Raw genomic sequence first — 23,150 nt, 5'->3', positions numbered from 1 at the left:
GGATGAAAGGGGGAGGAGTGGCATTGCTCGCCAGAGAAAATATCACACCTGTACTTAGGCAGGACAGACCAAAGAGCTCATCTACTGAGACTATATGGGTGGAGCTGATGACCTGTCCACATTCCATAACCTCCAGGTCTTTCCTATCCACATACCTATCCAATTTACTCTTAAAACATGAGTGAGCCGCATTCATCATATTAGATGGCAGCTCATTCCACACTCACACCACGTTCTGAGTGAAAAACTTCCACCTAATGTTCCCCCTAAACCTTTCCCCCTTCAGCTTAAAACTATGACCTCTCATATTTATCTCCCCCAATCTAAGTGGAAAAACCTATTTGCTCTATCAACAGTGAGAATTGGAGGAGCAAATCTGTAGAGAGACAGCTGCAGGAAACATAGGGCTGTGATAGTAGAAGATTTAAAATACAGATTTGCTGGGACTCCCATACTGTAAAAGGACTGGATGACTTGGAGTTTGTCAAATGTGTTCAGGAAAGTTTTCTAAATCAATATATAGAGGTACCACCTAGAGAGAGTGTAATACTGAATCTCATATTAGGGAACGAGACAGGACAGGTGACGAAGTATGTGTAGGGGAACATTTTGGCTGCAGTGATCATAATATCATTAGTTTCAAGTTAATTATGGAGAAGGATTGGTCTGGGCCTCCAGTTGAGATTCTAAATTGGAGAAAGGCTAATTTTGAGGAAATGAGAAAGGATCTAGAATGCGTAGATTGGGAAAAATTGTTTTCGGGCAAGGATGTGCCAGGTCAGTGGAGGACCTTCAAAGGTGAAATTTTGAGAGTACAGAGTTTGTATGTTCCTGTCAGGAGTAAAGGTAAAGTTAGTAGGCATAGGGAACCTTGGATTTTGGGGGATATTGGGGATCTGGTTCAGAAGAAGAGAGAGGTATCTTGCAGGTATAAGCAACATGGAGTAAGTGAGGTACTTGAAGAGTATAAAAAATGCAAGAAAAACCTCAAGAAATAAATTAGGAAGAAGACATGAGGTTGCTTTGGCCGACAATGTGAAGGAAAATACGAAGGGTTTCTACAGGTATATTAAGAGTAAAAGGATAGTAAAGGACAAAATTGGTCCCCTTGAAGATCAGAGTGGTCCACTATCTATTGAGCCAAAGGGATGGGAGAGACCTTAAATAGTTTTTTTTTGCATCAGTATTTACTCAGGAAACTGGCACAGGAAAGTTAGGAAAACAAGCAGTGAGATCATGGAACATATACAGATTAAAGAGGAGGAGGTGCTTGCTGTCTTAAATCCCCAGGGACTGACAAGATAATCCCTCACATCTTGAGGGGGGCTAGTGTAGAAATTGCAGGGGCTCTGGCTGAAATATTTAAAATATCCTTCACCACAAGGGCAGTGCTGGATGATTGGAGGATAGCTCATGTTTTTCCGTTGTTTGAAAAAAACTCCAAAAGCAACCCTGGAAATTATAGGCCAGTGAGGCTGATATCAGCAGTAGGTAAATTATTGGAAGGGTTATTTGTACAGCCAAGAACTAATTAGGGATAGTCAACATGGCTTTGTGCATGATAGATCCTGTTTAACCAATCTTAGAGTTTTTAGAGAAGCTTCCCAGGAAAGTTGATGAAGGAAAAGCTGTGGATTTTGCCTACATCAGTGGTTTTCAAACTTTTTTTTTTCCACTCACATGCCACCTTAATTAATCCCTATACCATAGGTGCTCTGTGATTAGTAAGGGATTACTTAAAATGGTATGTGAATGGGGAAAAAAGGTTGAGAACCACTGCTCTAGACCCAATTATTACTGAAATATTTTGCTTGAGAAAAATTATTCATTTGCCCACTTCTTTTGGAGATATGAAACCATGAACATAGTGAGTCAATTAACTATGATTAAAAGAGTGGTTTTCAAACCTTTTCTTTCCACTCACATACCGCGTTAAATAATCCCTTACTAATCACAGAGAACTTATGGCATTGGGATCACTTAATGTGGAATGTGAGTGGAAAGAAAAAATTTGAAAACCGCTAGTCAGCATGGGCTTCAGTAAGGCCTTTGACAAGTTCCCAATTGGGACGTTAGTCAGTAAGATTTGGGTACTTGGTATTCATGGTGAGGTAATAAATTGGATTTGACATTGGCTACATGGGAGAAGCCAGAGAGTAGTGGTGAATGATTGCTTCTCAGATTGGAGGCCTGTGACTTATAGTGTGTCTCAGAGATAAGTGCAGGGACCATTGTTGTTTGTCATCTGTATCAATAATCTAGATGATAGTGTGGTAAATTGGATCAGCAAATTTGCAGATGAAATGAAGATTGGGGGCATTGTAGACAGTGAAGAAGATTTTCAAACCTTGCAGAGAGATCTGGACCAGATGGAAAAATGGGCTAAAGATGACAGATGGAATTTAATGCAGACAAGGATGAGGTGTCGCATTTTGAAAGGACAAACCAAGAAAGGGCATACACAGTTAATGGTAGGCCACTGAGAAATGTAGTAGAACAGAGGGACCTGGGAATACACATACATAGTTCCCTGAAAATGATGTCACAGTGGAGAGGATTGTAAAGAGAGCTTTTGGCATTTTGGCCTTCATAAATCAAAGTGTTTGGCATATATCATAAATCAAACATCTCCTGTACTCGAGATGAGATGTTATGATATAACACATTTGGAGTATTGTGTGCAGTTTTGGTCACCTAACTACAGGAAAGATATCAATAAGATAGAAAGAGTGCAAAGAAGATTTAATAGGATGTTGCCCAGACTTCAGGAATTGTGTGACAGGGAAAGATTAAACAGGTTAGGACTTTATTCCCTGGAGCGTAGAAGAATGAGGGGAGATTTGTCAGAGGTATTTAAAATTATGAAGGATAGCTTTTTCATTGAGAATAAGTGAGATACAAACCAGAGGACATAGATTCAGAGTGAAAGGGGAAAAGTTTAGGATGAACATGAAGGGTAACTTCTTCACACAGAGAGTGATGGGAGTGTGGATGAACTGCCATCTGAAGTGATTAATGCAGGCTCAATTTTAACATTTAAGAAGAAATTGGACAGGTACATGGATGGGAGGGATAAGGAGGGCTATGGGTTCAGGTCAGTGGGACTAGGCAGAAATGTAGATCAGTACAGAATAGAAGGGCTTGTTTCTGTGCTGAAATGTTCTATGGTTCAGTTGATATAATAATTTCAACAGTGGTAAATATAACATTATATCTTGCAAAAGAAAATAAAGATGTTAGTCACACTTGTTAAGTTTAAATCAAAATGGTGAAGGAAATGTTGAGGCACAAATCATCTAAAGTAGCAGAGTAAGATAATTAGGCCACTAAAACCAAGCTCCAGGATTATTCCTGGGGGAGATAGAATTGAATCTTTATAATCCTCAGTTGGTCACCATACAGTCAATAGAATATGAGTTGCACTGTGCAGGATGAAGTTTGTTCTTATCAAACCAAAATGTTCCATTAATGGACAAGAACACATTTAGATGCTGTCAGTTTAGGAATCAAACCAAGAATTGATTAAGAAAATAACAGAGAGTGATGAGTTGATGGAACTTCCTACCACAACAATATGGATAGTTTAAGGAAAGGCAAGATAAATAAGGGAAGCATGGGAGGCTGGAATGGATTGAGTACCTGCTTTCAGTGGTGTGTGCTCCATGTAAATCCATGAATATGTGAGCTTACAAAGACACCAGTATTAAGCTCTGAATTTGAGACTCTGGAATTGCTCCAAATCTTGGATGTGATGAATATTTCAGTGAAGTAACAGTCCATTTTTAAGAGACAGAAAGCATTCTTTAACTGAGTGTCAGGATTGCCAGAAATTTTATTCAATGAATTCCATATGACTACAGAAGTAAGCGCCATGATATATATCTCCATATGATTTAATTAAATTGTTCTCTGATTATATCAAAAGAGCATCAGTTTGCCCCACCAATCATGACTTAAACTACCTTTAAATTCAAAACCAGCTCCAATAAAATTAAGTAGCTGACACCAATACATTGTACAAGGATTGATTAGAACAAATATACATTTGCAAATCAACAGTTGAGAGAAGCTCATTTGAATCTGTTCTTGTCTGCTAGAAGTAAGACATAAAGAGAAGGGATAAACTTGACAAAGTGTATAAGAACTGCACAAGTCCATTGCTGTTTTGGGAATTTTAGAGATTCCTATTGAGAGCTTTTGTAATATTTGATCTGGTTTCAATATATTGTTTGTGCCCACCACATGTTTACTCCATTTGAATTCCTCACCAAGCAGTTCCACTCAGAATTATTGTTGCCCATCATTTCCCTCCCATCCTTGGTGTTGTGCACAAGAGGCCTTAGTAAAATGTAAACAGCTTTGCTTTAGTATCTCAGTGATAAGTAGGTGGAGTCAGGTTGCAAAGAGTTTTGTGGTAAGTTCTCTTCTCAATGTATGATTACAGGATTTGTTTGGGAAATAAGAATCCAGGAACACACATTTGTTCAAATTTTACTGCACGTTAATTAGGCTTGTCTGCCAACTAGCAGCACGATGAACTTATTTCCTATTTTTCTGCACAACCAAATTAAATTTTAAAAATGGAGTTTCTTACTGCCATTTGCTCTTTGTATCTCAATAGCTCCTGATCAAAAGTAGAGATTGGCAATTTGTTATCAAATTTGATCATTAAGACCTGCCATTGTCTAGGATGGACAAACTGAAGGACCTAACCCTAACCCTAACTCAAACTCTGCCTGTCTATTTGTTCTAAATTCCCACATGATATAACTGTGCTTACCGAGGTTTCCTTTTGAGATGAATCCTGAGAGCTAAGAATTGTTGTCTTAAACCGACTGCTCTGCTGACAGCCAAGGGCCTGGCCTCCATGTGTTTTCATCAGAGCATTATTAGAGACACATGTAAGAAAGTTATTAAAGTAGGAGGAAGTAATTAAAACAAAATAAAACACCAATACTTTTCCTTTTTAAGAGGACTGTGACATTCTGATGATTGTGTTGGTTTTAAAGCTGAAATTCTGTCCAGGAGTGCAATTCCAAACTGCCATTTGACCAAGAGAACATCAATGTTTGATCGTGTTATCCTCGCGTTAATCTGTCTTTTAAATTTGGATCTGAGTTATTCTGCCGTTTAATTTCTATAACATTTAACTTTCATGCTACACTTTTGTTTTCTCAGCACTTTACCTGAATCTCCTCCTGATTCCGGATCTGAGCCATACTCCCCTCCACAGGCGAGTGGTAAGCCCCATAACTTCCTATTTATGATTGGTTTGCTCTAGGCTCTACCAAACTTCTATCTGAATAAAGGTGCGACTGCATGCCTGAATTATCAGTTAAAGCAGCCATTTATAAATATTATCAAAGCCCTCAGCTTTTGTTTTGAGCTGCACTTCACTGAAAGGCTTGCTGAGCTAAAATTAGTGGGTAAACAATGTTGGTAAAAGAGAAAAGCTGCTGCATTAGGAGCAAGAACTCAGTGGAGACTGCCTGAAATGTGCTGAGGAGAAATCAATATAGTTACAAGGGAAGACTCTGGATGATGAATCAGACTTTCGGGTTGTGCAAGTACCATCTGCTTGACTCGTCTGTTTTAATGAGCTTTGCCTGGTTCTTTATCCTGTGAAGCCTCCTCAACCTTTGTGCTGCGCTTCCCAGGTGTTCCCTTTGTCAGGGATCCTGTGAGTTCAAAGTTGTTGGCAAGTTATGCAATGCCTTTTTTGTGATTTTTTTTGTTTCAGATATTTAAGTGCTGGCAAGAGAAGGGTGATGTGGATGATTAAGGGCCAAAGTGAAATAAAAAAATAAAAGACAGTAAAGAAGAAAGTTAAAAAAAGAGAAAGAATAGAGTGAAGGGAGAAGGGTTGAGTTACAAGACAATGCATGCAAAGGTTCTGTCAGCGGATAAAATGTACAGTCTTCCAGTATCAATCATTAGCTTTTGAGGAGGTGTTTTACAACTAGTGCTTGTACAAGCAATGGTGTTGTAATTGTAGGGAATTCATTTTTCTAATGTTAGTGAATAGAGTGGGAGGGGAAGCTTCTTGTTTAATCTGTGGAAAATAGCCATTTGATGCACTCTTTGGCAAGTTGTCAGAAAGAATTTGTTTGTAACTTCTAGAACTGATGAGGTAATGGAGAAATGCGGGATTATGAAATCACAGTGAACGTTCCAAAAGGATGAGCTGGGGGTGGGTGGAGGTTAATTACCCCAGCCATGAAGCTGGAGGGACAATCGGGCAGGTGGGATATGCAATGTGCTTGTGTCAATGTGCTTGACGGTTTTACTCTGGGAGTGCAAATTTTCTGATGGATTTTAAAGTTCAAGAAAGTTTGATGAATGCACAGATATTGAGAAATAAAGGTTGACATTTCTATTGTGCAATCTCAGACCTGTGACAAAGATTTCAAGGCACCTTTCATATAATAGTTGTTTTGCAGGTAAGTGTGATGGCAGTTGAATGTTAACCTGGATTTAGCAAGAGACAGTGTTGATGAAGGGTTCATAAAGCCTTCACCCTCTTTTATCTGAGAGGAACACGAGATCTTTAAAGCCTATCGAAACATGCCCTCTATTTCTAATCCCTATGATGATACAGAGCTCGTTTGAGGCTGCACTGCAAAGATCTTCAAGGTTTTAAAGAACTTAAACAGAAATTTATGATACTTCCTGCGAACAGCAACCTGTGAGACAACCAATATGTCACACCCATGGAGGTTCCAGGAGAAGGAGTTATGTTCAAATTATTCACTGTTATGGTTGAACGGGACGTGAACACTGCGTTCATTCTGGATACCAAGAGGGTATTTAAGGTTGGATGTAAATGCTGTCCTTAGTCATCTTAACTGATTAAGAAATACACAGATGATGTTCAGTTCTTGGAGATGGTTTAGAAATAATCCATAGAGCTGATCTCTAGTGAAATAGAGGGAAAAAAAGGAACTGGATGGATGTAATTAGGTTTTCTGGCCTTGCAAGAAGACACCTGTAAATCAGAAAATGATTTTGTATAACAGTTTGCAAGAAGCTGTTGATTAGATTGATGTAAAGCATTTTTAGAGCTAGTGAAAAGACATTTACTATTTTAATTTACTGATACAGTATGGTAACAGGCCCTTCCAGCCCATGTGCCCCCTCCATCCAAATATATCCACATGTCTTTGAAGGTTGGGAGGAAACTAGAGGGCCCAAAGAAACCCAATGCATATCCCAGGGAGAATGTACAAGCTCATCACTGACAGTGCTGGGTTCAAATCCAGGTAGTTGTGTTGTAAGACCATTGAGCTAATTGTGCTGCCTTAATCTTTCACAGAAACTGAGATCAGTAATGAAATGGGCTCCTGGGCAGAGTAGTGGAGGAGAAAACTGAAATCTATAGAGATAATAATTGAATAAGGCCATGGGGTAACCAAGGTGACAAATTAAGATGAGTTACATGACCTTCCTTGGCTGTATTTATAATAGTGCCTCATGAGGATGCCATGATTGGGTGAGGCTGATCTGCTATTAAATAGTGGGACATGGTCCAAGGGACCAAGATGTGCTTGCACAGGTGCACAATCCTCTGTCTGGAACCCTTGGGGGGCAGTGTGTTCTGAATTTCGGATTTTTCCGGATTTCAGAACAAAAGCTAGCTGCCCCAGATTTAAGCCCACCCGAATTGTACTGCCATATTCACCCCCTTCCAGTCGTGCTGGCATCTCTCTCCCCCTCACCCACCCGAGTTGTGCTGCCGACTCTCCCCCCACCCACCCGAATCGCACTCTTGTCTCTTCCCCCGCCCACCCGAGTCATGCTGCCGTCACTCTCCTCCCCGCCTGCCCAAGTCGCGCTTCCGTCCCTTGCCCACCCGAGATGCACTGCTGTCTTTCTCCCCCCCCCTTGCCCACCCGAATCGCGCGACTGTCTCTTCCCCCCCCCCCCCCCACCACCACCCAACATAGTCACGCTGCTGTCTCGCTCTCTCTTCCTCCACTGTACCAACACCAGGTAAAAAATGCCAGTTTTTGGAGCTTTCCGGATTTTAGATGTCCGGATAAAGGATTGTGTACCTGTACACAGGTCACTGAAAGCCAACATGCTGGTTCAGCCAGTGATCAGGAGGCCAAATGGTATGTTGCCCTCAATTAGAAGATTATAGGAGTAAGGAAGACTTGATGCAATAATGGAGGGGACTGATGAACATGTTCATGGAATACTATTTACAGTTTTGGTCTCCTTACACAAGCAAGGATGTACCTACCAGAGGCAGGACAGCTAGTATCAATAGACTAGCTCCACTGATTGCAGTTTATACAATGAGGAGAAATCATTATAAATATTGTTGGATGCAGAGGTCTGGGCACTTCAGGACAGGACACAAAATGGCACTAAGCTCAGCTACGGGAGAACTCTCCCATGCAATCAAGAAGGTAAAGTGTGGGTATGCACAGAGGATCCATAAACAGCTGTGTTACACTGGCGACATGAGATGCATGTGGCTAGGGATTGAGACTATAATAGATCACAAGACTATGATGCCTCCCAGATAGTCTGAACATCTTTCATGCATGGTTTAGAATATATAGTTATGAACATGTAAAAAAATTCATTGTTTTCCTGAAGCATCACAGGGCAAACATTTTTATAAACCACCTTAAATAAATAAAAAATATTGCAATAAAAAGACAAAGTACGGTAGTGTTTATGGTTCATTTATCATTCAGGAATATGATGGCAGAGGGGAAGAAACTGTCCTTGTGTGATTGAGTGCTCATCTTCAGGCATCTGTACCTTTTTGCCAGTGGCAGCAGAGTGAAGAGGGCATGATCTGGGTGGTGGGGGTCCTTGAGGATAGACCCTGCCTCTTGTAGGTGTCCTCGACAGAGTGAAGACTGGTGCCCGTGATGTTGCAAGCCAAGTTAATAGCCCCATGGAGTTTTTTTTCTTGTCCTAAATGTTGACAATTCCATACCAGGCATGATGCATCCAGTCAGAATGCTCTCCACAGTAGACGTTTCCCAGAGTCTTTGGTGACATACTGAATCCCCTCAAACTCTTTATAAAGTATAATTGTTGGTGAGCCTTCTTTGTAATTATATCAACATAGAGGCCTTAGAGATGTTGACATCTAGGAATTTGAAGTTCTTGACTCTCTCCACTGCTGACCCTTTGATGAGGACTGGTTCATGTTCTCCTGATTTTCACTTGAAGTCCACAATCATCTCCTTGATTTTGCTAAAGTTGAGTGCCAGGTTGTTGTTGTCACACCACATTGCCGTCTGTGATTCTGCTGACAATCGTGATCTCATCAGCAAATTTGTAGATAGCATTTGAATTGTTCCTCACCACACAGTTATGGTGTAGAGTGAGTAGAGCAGTGGGCTTGAGGAACACCTGTGTTGACCGTCAGTGAGGAGGACACATTGTTTCCAATTCATACTGACTGTGGTCTTCCGATGAGGAGTTCAAGGATCCAGTTGCAGAGGTGGGTGCAGAGGCCCAGGGTTTGGAGCATATTGACCAGCCCTTAAAGAATAACGCTATTGAAGGCTGAGCTCAGTCTGTGAAAAGGAGCCATGAGTATGAGTTGTTGTTGTTGTCTAGATGTTCCAGAGCTGAGTGGAGAGCCAGTGATAAGCATTTTATCACAGTAAATGTGAATGCTCCTGGATGATAGTCATTGAGGCAGCTCACTCTCCTCTCTTTGGGCACCGGATGATTGATGCCATTTTGAAGCAGGTGAGAAACTCCACCTAAGCAGTGAAAGGTTGAAAATATCTATGAACACTCTGGCTAGTTGGTTGGCACAGACTTACAGTACCTTGCCAGGTATGCCACCAGGGCCTGACGGCTTGTATGGGTTCACACTCATAAATGAAGTTCTGATGTTTGCCTCAGAAACAGATATCACAAGGTCCTCAGCCTCTGCAGGGATTCTCATAGGCACTGTTGAGTTCTCCTCAAAGCGGGCATAGAAGATGTTCAGCTCATCGGGTTCAATAAGAATAAGATGGTAACGAAGAAACTCTGTGTCCCCCTGATGAACGAGCCTGCTGCAAAGCTGCAGCCAAGATGAGGAGAACCCTATCCAAGGTGAACCCACTCAAGGCAGCAGAACCAGATGGCGTACCTGGTCAGGTAGTGAAGGACTGCACAGACCAATTGACCGAGGTCTTTATGGACATCTTCAATACTTCATTGCAGCAGACCATCATTCCCACATATTTCAAGACAGCCACCATCATCCCAGTACCAAAGAGGGCGACAATAACAGGCCTCACTCTGTGGCACTGACCTCCACCATTACGAAATGCTTCAAGCATTCATGTTTAGCCTTACATTAAATACAGTAGCGAAAACCTACCGGGGACAAACATTACCTAAGTTGATGGAAGGAGAAGGAAAGAAAAGAATGGACTCAGTAGAATTTCTGGTGTATTTTTGTTGAATGACAACATTGTCTGACTGGCTTAATGCAACCTAGATTGTATACCTAAAATGGATGAGGGGTGGGGGGTGGGGGGGTGGCTTGCGAGGAGGGAGGGGAGGGGAGAAAAAGTCACTGTATATGTGTGAAAAAGAAAAAGTGTATATCATGGCTAATGTGATTTATGGTGTGAAAAATAAAAAATTTTTAAAAAAAAGCATTCATGTTTGATGAAACACATCAAAGCACATTTCCCAGAGACACTGGATCCATTTCAATTCACCCATAGAAGTATCTGTTCACTGATAATCTTATAGCCTTGTCCCTCCACTCCTTCCTGACCCACCTGGAGAACAAAGCCTCATGCTCAGTGTATAATACAATCATACCCCAGAGGCTGGTGGAGAAGCTGTCCTAACAGAAAGATCACAATCTGACCGGGTCAGCAGCAGAACATAGAGTACCATCACATTCCATGCTGGTGCATCTCAGGGCTATGTGCTCAGCCCACTCCTGTTCATACTTCTGACCCATGAATGCATCACCAAATACAGCTCCAACAGAAACATCAAATTTGCAGATGACTCAACAGCAGTTGGTCTCATCAGCAACAATGATGAGTCGCACTACAGAGAAGAGGAAGAAAATCTCTTGAAATGGTGTGAGAATAACAACTTGAGTCTCAACATGGATAAGATGAAGGAGATAATCATGGACTTCAGGACGACCAGGGACACCACCCTTCACTACACATCAATAACAGGAGTGAAAAGAGCAAAGAGCGCCAAGTTCTTTGGAGTCCACTTAACAAGTGACCTATCATGGACACACACATCTCCTTGTTTGTCAGGAAGGCACGATAGCACTTTCTGAGAAGATTGAAATGGGAAAGACAACTGACCACCATTATGTTAACCTTGTACAGGACTTCTATCAAGAGCAACCTGGCCAGCTGCATTGGAGTGTGGTACGGTTGCTGTAGAGAATTGAATCGAAGATCAATCCACAGGACTATAAGGATGACAGGATTGAAGAGGATGCGCAAAGTTGTTGAAGACCCCTTCCATCCTGCACATAGTATTTTCCAGCTCCTCGTGTTGGGAGAGCGATACAGGAGTATCAGAGCCAGCACCACCAGGCGTAGAACAGTAAAATGCTGAATGACACCTAACAACTGCTCACACTAAACAATCTAATATTTACTCAGCAAAACATTTATTTATTGTGATTCTAATGCAAAGTCCACAGACTGTAGAACAGGCTTTAATTAGCTTAAACTTTGTACACCATTCTTAGTATCTTTGCTGGCTGCACGTCTGACTGTGCCCTGAAGGGGCCAACTCAAGTCTTTATATGGGCTGGTGATTGACAGCCAGCAGGTGGGGCCAGCCTCCCATGTTGCCTACCTGCAGGTACAGTGGTTACCCCCTGCAGTAAGCTGTAGTGGCCAGTGTAGTGGTTGTATCACCACATTCACCCCCTTCTGAAAATGATTGCTCGGTGGGGGATGGTATCCTCGGTGCTGGGTAGTATCTACAAGTTCAGGTGATCCGGCAGTCGTCTGTGCCTCTGGGACCGTCGCAGGACAGGCTCCTGGTCATCAGGTGCAGGGCTGTTTGAGAGTCGGCTGGGTCTGAGGAGGCCAGAGCAGTCAGTGGTGTGTGTGGGATGGTGTCTGGCAGAATAGGTGGGGGTGGGTCCGCAGGGAGTGGGGTTCTTTGGAGAGGCGGAGAGAGGGTGTCGGCTCCTGGGGGATCGTGGATGGACCAAGGGTACCTGGGGTGAGAGGGCTGGGCCCATGCTGGTTCCAGGTCCCTGGTCGAGACTGTCCTCATGTCCATTGTGAGTACCTGATAAAGGTGTAATTTGGGTTTGAATGGAGGAGGTACTCCTGCTTTATCAGGGGGTTGGGATTTGTGGGTTCTCATGTGTTTGCGGAGTACTGGTCCTGGAGATGTCAGCCATGCTGGCAGGGAGACGCTAGTCACTGATTTCCTAGGAAAGGAGAAAAAGGGCTTGTGAGGGGTCTGTTTGGTAGCCATGCATGAGAGCGACCATATGACGTGAAATGCCTCGGGAAGGGCCTCTTGCCAATAGTTGATGGACCATCCTTTCTACCTCAGGGCCAGGAGGATCACCTTCCAGATCACCCTGTTTTCCCACTCCACCTGCCTGTTGCCCTTGGGGTTGTGACTAGACGCGAAGCCTTGCACTGTCAGGTACTGGTGCAACTCCTCACTCATGAAGCTGGACCCCGGTCGCTGTGGATGAAGGCCAGGTATCCAAACATGGTGAAGATCAGTGCCAGTGCCTTGATATTGGAGACAGTGGAGGTGTCAGGGCAAAGGGTGGCAAAAGGAAAGCAAGAGTATTCATCTATGTCCGAGAGGAAATCGACATTCTTACTCGTGGAAGGCAGTGGTCCCTTGAAGTCGACACTTGAGTCGCTCGAAGGGCCGAGTGGCCTTCACTACATGGGCCTGTGGTGGGCACAAGAAGCGTGGTGTGCACTCTGCACTGACTCTGCAGGACTCAGTCATGGTCCTGACTTCTTGGACGGTGAAGGGGAGGTTCCAGGACTTAATGAAGTGGTATAGGCATGTGTCGCCTGGATGGCAAAGGGTGTCATGCAGCGCCTGAAGCTGTTTGGGGTGTGCACTGGCACAGGTCCAGGACAGGGCATCAGGGAAGTAATTGAGCTTCGCTGGCCTATACTGGATGTCGTAGCTGAACGTGGCTAGCTTGACTCTCCAGCGCAAGATCTTATCGTTTTTGATCTTGCCTCTTTGGGTGGTGCTGAACATGAATGCCACTGCGCGCTGGTCTGTGAGAAGGGTGAGCCTTTTGCCAGCCAGGTAGTGGCACCAGTGATGGACTGCTTCCACGATCACATTGGGATCCTTTTCAATGGTGGAGTCTTCCCCCTGTATTGAGGGTGGACGTGAGGGCAACATCAGAGGCATCGCACTCCACCTGGAATGGGGTGGTCTTGTCCATGGCATGCATCGTGACATTGGCGATGTCCTGACTGATGTGGGCAAAGGCCGCTTGTACCTCGGCAAGGAGGGAAAAGGTGGTGGCTTGGCCCAGTGGACGGACTTTGGCTGAGAAGCGGGGCACCCACTGGGAGTTATAAGAGAAGAGTCCTAGGCACCTGCGGAGGGCCTTGAGCATGTACGGGAGGGGAAATTCCATTAGGGGGCTCATGCATTCAGATCGGGAGCGATGACACTATGTTCCATGATGCACCCCAGGATGGCGGGGGAGGGGGGTGGTACTGAACACACACATCTCCCTGTTGTAAGTGAGGTTCAGTGTCTCAGCCATCTAGAGAAATCTCTCCAGGTTGGCAGCATGGTCCAGGTACGGGAAGGTTACTCTTAGATTGTGCTGGTCTACCATGAGGTCTATCTCCCAGTGAAACACTGGGAGATAGACTCTATTTGTGACCCGGCAGAACTGGTAGAGGCGTCCGTCTCCTCATAGGAGGTTTAAGGTTTATGCCTGGCATGGATGGGGAGCTGATGGTCGGCTGACCCTGTACTAGGCTATCTCACTGACCATGTCGGTGATGCGGGGCAGTGAGTAGGCATCCAGCTGGGTGTACAGGTTGATGGTCTGGCTATAGTTGATGACCATCCTCAGTTTGCTGCCCTCTTTTACGACAAGGACTTGGGTTCTCAGGGGCTGGTGCTGGACTCTATAACTCCTTCTGCCAGAAGGCGTCTCACCTCTGCCTTGATAAAGGTCCTGTCTGCCGCACAGTAGTGCCTGCTCTTGGCAGCTATAGGCTTACTGTCAGGTAGTTGAAGAAGGATGGAGGGGGCACCCATTGGGTGGAGAGCCCACAGATGGACTGGGGTACAGAGCTTGGGTATGACCAGGAGGCTGAACCCTTGATATAATCCCCCCTCATTGTCACCCTAGTGCCATGATGGAATGGTCCTGGGCTGCAAAGGCAATAGTGAAGTTCACTGGGTATACTTTGAGTTTCAGCATACAGACCATATTTGGCTGCACAAAGCTCTCAGTACTACCTGTATCAAACAGGCATTTTATTACCTTCCCATTGACAGCGATGTCCATTATCGAGTGCCTGAGACCATGGGGAATGTCCTCCATTAGCGTGGTGGACTCTAGGACCGGGTCGCTGCTCCCTGATGGTTGTGGCAAGTAGTGGCCAGTGGGGGGCTTTTGGAGCATGGAGTGCGGTGAGTGTGCAGTTTTGCACGTGCACATGTTGACCACTTCATCCGGTCGGCAAGTTGGGTTGGTTGGGGGTCGGCTGGCCTTTGATGGCGGTGCCCAGGAGGCATACATGGCATTAGCATAGTTGGGCGACTCAACCGGAAGTGACACCAGACATGACCTCATCAGTGTGGGTGGAAGTGACATCATCAGTGCAGGCACAAGTTGGATGATGAAAGATGGCGACAGTCATGGTGAGCACATGGTGACAGCGTGGATGGATGGCAGGGCCGGAAGTGGCGCCATCGGTGCGAGAAGAGTAATGGCATTGCCTAGCATCTGCATGTGGGGGCATCCAGAGAGTCAGAAGGGGCTCCTGGTTGGTTGTGGAGGGACACAGCGCTCCCAGTGGGTTTGGAGAGGCACACTTTAGCAAAGTGGCCTTTCTTGCCGCATCTGGAGCAATGCAGGGCAGTCCTTTTGAGAGCGCTTATCTGACCCAAACTGGGACCCACAGTACTTACAGTGGCAGACTGGATCAGCAGTGGCTATTGTCTCTTCAATGTGGGGCCCCTCAGCACTGCTGTCGTCGGCATTGGTAAGGCCAGGTTGGGGGAGGCAAGCATCGAAGGCCTCTACATGGCGAACTGCAGCTTCTAGGGAGTGGACCACCTCCATGATCTTGGTAAGGGAGGCATTATTCTCCTCCAACAGTCTCTGTCGTCACCCTCGACCACAGCCCTCGCCCGCCCACATCTCAGATGAGTCACTCCACCTCACCAGCAGTCACCCCAGCTTCAATTGTGCATGGGCTTGCCAGTTCTCGCAGTGCCCCCAGGTAAGCGTCTGCATCTCACCTGGCTGCTGTGTCCTGATGCTGAGCAGGTACCAAGCATAGAGTATGCTTGTTGGGGGCCGGTACAGGATGACCATTGCTGGTTTGAAATCCTTGCAGTCTCAGATAGTCTGGAAAGTGTGGGGTCCCAGCTTGGGGTAAAGTATCACGAGTCTCTTCTGGTTAGTGTTGATGACCTTAGCCTGTGTGTGGATGATCACCTCAATCTTGAAGTATGCTGAAGTGTCCGGGTGTTGAGGGTTGATATCCAGCCTCTTGATGATGAGAAACTTCTCCATGGTCCTTTTAATTTTAAGCTAATTAAATTGTGAGCACTGCCATGTGAATAATTCTGACGCAAGGTCTACAGACTGTACAACAGGCTTTAATTAGCTTAATTTTGTACACACCAGTCTCAGTATATACTGCTGGCTCCATGTCTGACTCTCCCTCGAAAGGGTTGGCTTGAGTCTGTATATGGGACGGTGATTGACAGCAGGCAAGTGGGGCCAGCCTCCCAGTTGTCCCCTGCAGTAGGCTGCTAGGAGTGGAGCCAGTGTAGTGGCTATATCACCACATTTATTTTTATATTTTTGCTGTGTATTTATTGTTTGTCTGTATGTGTGTTATGTGTGCCTGCACGTCTTACACCAAGGACTGAAGAACGCTGTTTCACATGGTTGTGCATGTGCAAAAGAATGATAATAAACTTGAACAATTTTCAAAATTCTGAAAGGGCTTGACTGGCTACATGGGGGAAATGTTTTTCCTTCACAAGGACCATACATTTTCAGTATGGGGTGGTAGATTGTTTAGGACCAAGATGCCGAGAAATTTCTTCACTCAGTGTAGTGAATATTTGGAATTTTATGGATGGCAGTAGAAGCTCAGTCATTACGTTCATTCGGTATGGAGTTCAAAAGATTAATTTTTTGGCGTTAAGGGAATTGATAGATACAGAGACAGAAAATGGTGCTGAGGTGGAAGATTAGCTGTGATCTTGATGAATTTTTCACCTTATATGAACAAATTTAATGAGAATTGCGATTGGGTACTTGCTGCAACAGAGAACCTGTTGATGCACAAGCTCTCAAACATGCCCAGTGCTAACAAATAGCACACCATAAACCTTATGACATCAATTGGACATCTTTCATTTTTTACATGTGTATCACAGAGTCAGGCACGTGAACAGATAAAGGAGATCACAAGGCAGGTAAAGCTGCTTTTGGGACCAGTCTGGCAGAGTTTCCTTTACATTTTCTTCTTGCCCACTATCCTCCTGGGTTGAAAATATTTTTAGGTTTTCCACCACCAATCTTGCAACTCTTAAGTTGACTCTTCAGCCAGTCACAACAACCTTCCTTCTACTGCCTTGGCTGGATTCTAGAATTTGACCTGCAGTACCCCTTCAGCCTTCCCACCTCTCATGCTCCCCAAACCCATAGCTCATGATTGTAATCTACCCAAGGTGGCTCTCTGAGCAGAGAAAACTCATTTTATGCATGTTTTCCACTGTAGTGAAATTTATTTCTTGTCATGTCATGGCAATGGAAATTTGTAGTAGGGGTCTATGCAGAACAACAGATCAGTCTCCTTGTTCATTGCTTGTTCAATGGCACAGTACATATTGTCTTTATTATTTGGGTACAACACAAAGTCAAAGTCTTTGTGGACAGTGGCATACATCATTTGCAGAAAATGTAGGACTTGCATTGATTTAAATTGAACAAAAATCAGATATAAAAATGTTGTCAATTGGTGATGACACCCCAGCTATATTTTTACAGGCAAACAACAGAATGAATGATTAGCTTGAGAGGCTGGCAAGCCTAATAGCCTGAATACACCTGAGATTATCTCATCTCAGAAGCTAAGCAGGTTCAGCCCTGGTCAGTATTGGAGGGACGACTGCCTAGGAAACACCAGGAGCTGTAAGTTTCTGTGAGGGGCTGTGGTAGAATATCATGTATGTTACATTCTAAATGTAGTATTAAGTGACAATAATGGAGCCTTTACCTTTATAAATGTCAGCCTGCAATGACTCTCAAAAAGAATTGTCAAAGCAGTGAATACATTTCATCAGGGGGATATCATTGCGGTAACTAATAACATGATGGAATGTGGATTGGACACACCATTTGCAGTAAAGTATTTCCTGGAAACATGGGGATTCAAGAGAACATAGAACCACATCATGAAATTATTCCTGGCCCAACATAAATTAGGGCATTATGGCTGATTATAGATTTCAGTGGGATGTAGAATCAGGAGGTTTTGTTGCAAGGAGTTAAACAGGAAACTCTGCAGATGCTGGGATTGTAGTGCAATACTGTACATAAAAGTGCTGGTGAAACTCCGCAGGTCACACAGCATGAATAGAGTAAGCATAGGTACAGGAGTTGTTGTTTGAGAGTGAAGAGTTGAGCATAATTGAATTCTCCCAAACCACCATCGCATGGGAAGCCTGACCAATGGCCCCATGAGAAGGAGAGGAGGCGTCCCTGGGAAGCAGAAGTGGGAGTTTCCTTTTGGAGCCCAGAGGATGCACCTTCCTATTCTGGCTCCATTTAAGATATCTTTGCATTTTACCTTCATGAACTACAGTAGTGTCCCTTACTACTTTACCTGGTTGGGAAACGATACTACAGATCCAACTCACCAAGTTGGCAAAATAATATCGTGATTCCATGAATCTCACCTATAAATGGTCATTTTCCAGAACTCCACAGGAGCCTCACCTACATCTAAAAGCATAGTAATTCAAATAGCCAATGGACCAGCACAGAATTTTGTGGTGCTCCTGTTTACGTTTTTCATTCACTCAGTGGGTTCTGCGAATGGTTAAGATGGAAAAATTTTTTGTCTATTAATGTTATCTCCATATCCATTACATTAATGTGCATGTGTTGTTATGGGCCTGGTTCCCAAACTTTATTGGGCTGCCACCCCTTCGGTTCCCTGGCCACATCCCTAGGCCTCCCCCACCCCACCAACAAACCACACATACGATGAACACACATCTCTTTCTTGGTATTAGGTCTACTGCAAATTTTAAACAACTATTGTGCCTTGCCCTTGTAACTTGTAGATAGATACACATTACCTTGTTCATTGGTGCTCTGCCTGCTTGTCACGATACAGATGGTAGGTACTGATTGTATGAACCCATGCATTAACATCAGTATTGTTTCGCAAACTTGTATCAGAACATTATTGGTTTGCATGTGGGTGTATATGTGTCTCCTGTTACGTATTGGTGTCATGTGTCAATAAAGTTCACCGTTTTGTACTGACATGTAGCGAAGATTGTCACTATTTGAACCCTTCGAACTTGTTTTTCTACCACAAATTGGCACTATGAGAATGGTTCAAGGAAAAACAACTGGGCAATTGGGTGGGAGCGAATTTCTGGCAAAAGGCTAAAATGAAGGGCCCCATATGTACAGGGGACAGAGTAATGACAGAAGACCATTTTCTCAGGAGTAACCTACCTTTTGGTAGGCCTGCATCGATATGTAGCACAGAGCTTCAAGGAGGGTGAGGATGTGGTAAAGCAGGGGACTATGAATTTGTGCTCCTATTAATCTTTGATATTATACAGTAAATTGTGATATTCAACATTAGCATTTGATAGTCTGGGTCAAAACATCTTTCTCTGAATCTCCTTATCCATAGAATTCAAACAGGTCAAAGGAATGCGTAGGTAAAAGTGGATTGAGTCTTGGAGTCATGTTACATCTGTACAAGATACTTATGAGATTGCACTTGGAGTATTGTGCACAATTCTGGTCACTAGCTAAAGGAAAGGTATTAAGATGGGAAGAGTGCAGAAAAGATGCACTAGAATGGATTGGTGGCTTGAGTTAAATTGCAGGGTTGGGACTTTTCTCTGAGGTAGCTGAGGAGAGGCCTCTATGGAGGTTTATAAAAGCATGAGGGACATGGAAAAGGTAAATAGTCATAGTCTTTTTCCCAGGATAACAGAATGTAAAGCTAGAGAGAGTAAATTTAAGGTGAGAGGGAAAATATTTAAAAGGGACTTTAGGGATACCTTTTTTTTTAAACACACAGGGTGGTGGGGATATAGAACAGGTTACCAGAGGAAGTGGCAGGAGTGTACAATTGTAACATCTGGTCAGCATGAACAAGTTCAGCTGAAGGGCCAGTTTCAGTGCTATACTGTCTATGACTCTATATTAAGTGAAAGTGGTTGTTTGTTTCGGATAAGAGATCTGATATTCAGGCCCAAGCCCCTGGACTTAGGCTTGTATATGTCGGAACTAGCATACAACCTGGGAATGCTTGATACTTTTTACTTGGTTCCAGTTCTATAACAAAACCAATCACAGAAATGCACAGAATCCACATAGAGGTGAGTTAGATGATGAATAGAAATTGTCAGAGATGTTTTGAGAATCTGAAATTATTCCCTCCATTTCTTTTGCTGATCTTTTTTTGTTATCTAAATCAGAGAAACAATTTATAACAACTGTTTGTTTAACAAACTGTATTTTTATGTGTGAGAGTTATTCAGATTGATAAGAAACAGTGCACCTTGTAATGTGCTAATGTCACAGGAGAAAAACCTCCCTCCATTAGATTGGCAGAGAGCCAGGACAAACACAATAAAAGCTGCCATACTACCAACCTCTTAGCAACTTCCACGCAAAGTACTCCAGCTCTCTCTCTCAATGCGTGCTTATCTCATTCCTTTTTGGAGAGAAACCTAAAGATAATTTAATTTATAAGAAGCCTTGATTCTAAAAATATACCCTTCCTTCTTCTGAAGTGAATAATTCTGTAAGATTTCAGTTTTGTTACCTCATCTAGTAGTGATTTCTTTCCACAAAGCCAAGAAAACTGGCCTTTGAAAGAAAACATCACAATCAAATATTCTCTTGACTTCGAGCAGCACCTACTTTTCACCAGGTAATGTTTGGGTACAGCTTAATGCAAACAGATCAATTGAAAGTTACCTTATTTGATCATTGTAAAGCCCTTGACTTGGAACTTTTTCAGTGATATTTCCACTCCCTTCCACAGCTGCTGAAATCAAGTAGCCCCCCAGCCCATCTAAAAACTACATGTCAATTGAACCAGGGACCTCCATATTTTATGCTCTACACCAGTGCTTCTCAACCTTTTTATTTCCACTCACATACCACTTTAAGTATTCCCTATGCCATGTGTGATTAGTAAGGGATTGCTTAAGGTGGTATGTGAATGGGAAGAAAAAGGTTAAGAACCACCGCTCATACAAGGTTAATTCAATCTTATGATCATTATTTTAAAAATGTAGAATAATTAAACATATAAATTGTGCATAATTTTTCTTCTTGTCACCACATAAAATAAAAAGTTATGTATTTCAGTATGATTTATCTTTGAATAATTTGTAAATAAAATGTACATTTGACTGTTAAACATTGGAAAGTTGGAATGTGAGAAGAAATTAAACAGGCAAGGTGGCTATACTTCTGTTTGGTGGGGGGTGGGGGAAAGAACTGAGCTGAATGTGCTTTACAATACTTTATTTTCTTGAATGTTCACAAATAAATCTGTGTTGCCTAATTAGAATCATCTGGAGTGAATACTTTTGAAATTTGTAGCTGAATTGGTCTGAAACCAGTTCTGAACAAACTCAGAGTGAAGAGAGAGTGGCATTTGCAGAATTACACCAAGTATGAAGAGAAGCTGCGCAATCCAGAATGCATTAAAACTTGCTTGTCTCTTCCAGCAGAGTCCCACCTGCTTCGCACTATGACACCAGAACATCTATGTCATATGGCACCCCCTTCTCGTCTGGAACATCCTGCACAAACACACGTTCAACCACCACACCCTCATCAACCACCCAATCCCCACTATTCCAATGTGCCACGGGAGATGTACATGAAGCCTGAGCCAATCATGACCCAGTATCCAGTATCAGGAATGTCGCCAAATGAGCTCCATCAGGTCCAGCAGTCACAGATGCTTCATCAGCTTCTACAGCATCATGGATCAGAGTAAGATGCAGAAGACTTTAGTCTTACACAGTGTGTAGTGCACGTCTTTGTGTGATTTAATCTGTTTTGATGTACAGTAAAACCCCTGGCACTTATGGGGATTGGTAAATGCCAGATAAGTATATTTTCTCGTTGAGGCTTATTCTGACAATGCCTCACCAATATGCCTGCATTAAGAACAAACAGTTTAAAATAAAAATTACCATGCTATAATTACACTGAACAAATTTCACGTGCATGTATGTATAAACCTTAAAGCATTTTACTTTATTTTCAGTCACATTCTTTGAAAACGTTTAACCTTCACTGCATTTGCAGGTTCCTCCCCCTCCATAGAGCAACCCGAAAGACGAACAATAACATTATGGATAACCCCACCCCTCTCCTCCAAATTTACAGATAAAGCCTTTGACCAAGGCAACTCTTACTAAGCAGGGATAAGGAGACACTTTAAGAGAATCACCCCAAAGGCAAGCGGCATCAACCAGCTCTTCATCCTGGGCGACGCCATTTCTATTTCAAACAACTTTATTCAAACAGCTGCTGTGAGCAAAACATTACCAAGGCCCTTCGCTGGCTGAATATTTCCTCCCATCTTCACCAAAGGTTTATGTGTTAATTCAAAGAACATTTACTTTTACAATTTTAAACTTGCATATTTTTTACCAATTATTTTATCTTTTTTTAATTATTTAATTTCCTTGAATCTGCTGGTTGCTTGAATTCTGGATACCAGGGGTTTTACTGTTTTTAGAATATTGCTCTCTAATACAACCCTTTCGTTTATGAAAATATCTATTCTTTATCCATTTAGTTTCATACTTGAAATATTTGCTATTGGTTGAATTCTAAATCCGTTTGTTTCCATCAGTCAAAAAGATTTGTGTGCTTGAGTTTGTGCATGGACACACTCAGTAGGATATCACTAAGTGGCCATCCCTCTCAGCACTTTTGCTGTGGATCTGGCAAAAACCTGTCCCATTTGTGTCTAATTTGTATTGAATTATTTCAAAATGTCTGGATAATTATGCATGACTTCTAACCCAGAGCAGCCTAAATTAGCTGAACTCGTAAAGAGGACTGTGTTTAGAATTTCTTTTTCCAATCCCTTCTGTCAACTGGCCTCCATAAGGTCTCATCTCTTTGCAGAGGTATTCCTGTGCATCCAGCCAAGAAACGGAAACATTCTGACTCACCACCCAACACTTTGAACACTCAAATGTTGAATGGAATGATAAAACAGGAGCCAGGTAAGAATGTTATCTATGATTTTATTTTTTTCTCACAGTTACTTAAATTAGAGTGATAATTGCCTAACTGTTTTACTTTCCATGATATTGGACAGGAGGTGTTAATTTGCTCTGAGGGGGAGGTTATTTAGTGGTTCTGTGGAAACTGTTTTGAACTGGCATCAGTCAAACACTTTCCCTATCAGAGATATTTCTATAGTCCTATCCATCTGTCCCTATCTTCTCAGCATCTCAAAACAAACTTATCTCTTTTTCCCATTTCTGACCAAGAGTCTTAGATTAGAAACATTCACCTTAAATACTCACTCCCTCTACCACAGTCATACATTGGGTGCAATGGGAATCATCTATATAGTGCACTGCACAAACTTGCCAAGGATACTTTAACACAGAATACGCAAATTTGCAACCACTTCTACCAAGAAGGATAAAGATAGCGTGTTCAAGGGAGTACCACC

General features: G+C 43.0%; 1 protein-coding gene across 7 annotated transcripts in view; it reads left to right on the top strand.

Annotated features, from left to right (window-relative positions):
- The window catches only part of myrf (myelin regulatory factor), a 269,264-nt gene that overhangs the window by 169,860 nt on the left and 76,254 nt on the right, over nt 1-23,150 (top strand). For 6 of the 7 annotated variants that reach the window (XM_069899350.1, XM_069899366.1, XM_069899335.1 and 3 more), the window contains exons 5-7: nt 5,179-5,240; nt 21,172-21,442; nt 22,592-22,692. In XM_069899350.1, the coding sequence (XP_069755451.1) occupies nt 5,179-5,240; nt 21,172-21,442; nt 22,592-22,692 (434 nt within the window). The remainder of the gene's footprint in view (nt 1-5,178; nt 5,241-21,171; nt 21,443-22,591; nt 22,693-23,150) is intronic. The other variant, XM_069899342.1, reaches the window with a different exon arrangement.

The sequence above is a fragment of the Narcine bancroftii genome, chromosome 1, assembly GCF_036971445.1.
Source record: "Narcine bancroftii isolate sNarBan1 chromosome 1, sNarBan1.hap1, whole genome shotgun sequence".
Classification (NCBI taxonomy): Eukaryota; Metazoa; Chordata; class Chondrichthyes; order Torpediniformes; family Narcinidae; genus Narcine; species Narcine bancroftii.
This window is presented reverse-complemented; position numbering and strand designations above follow the sequence as displayed.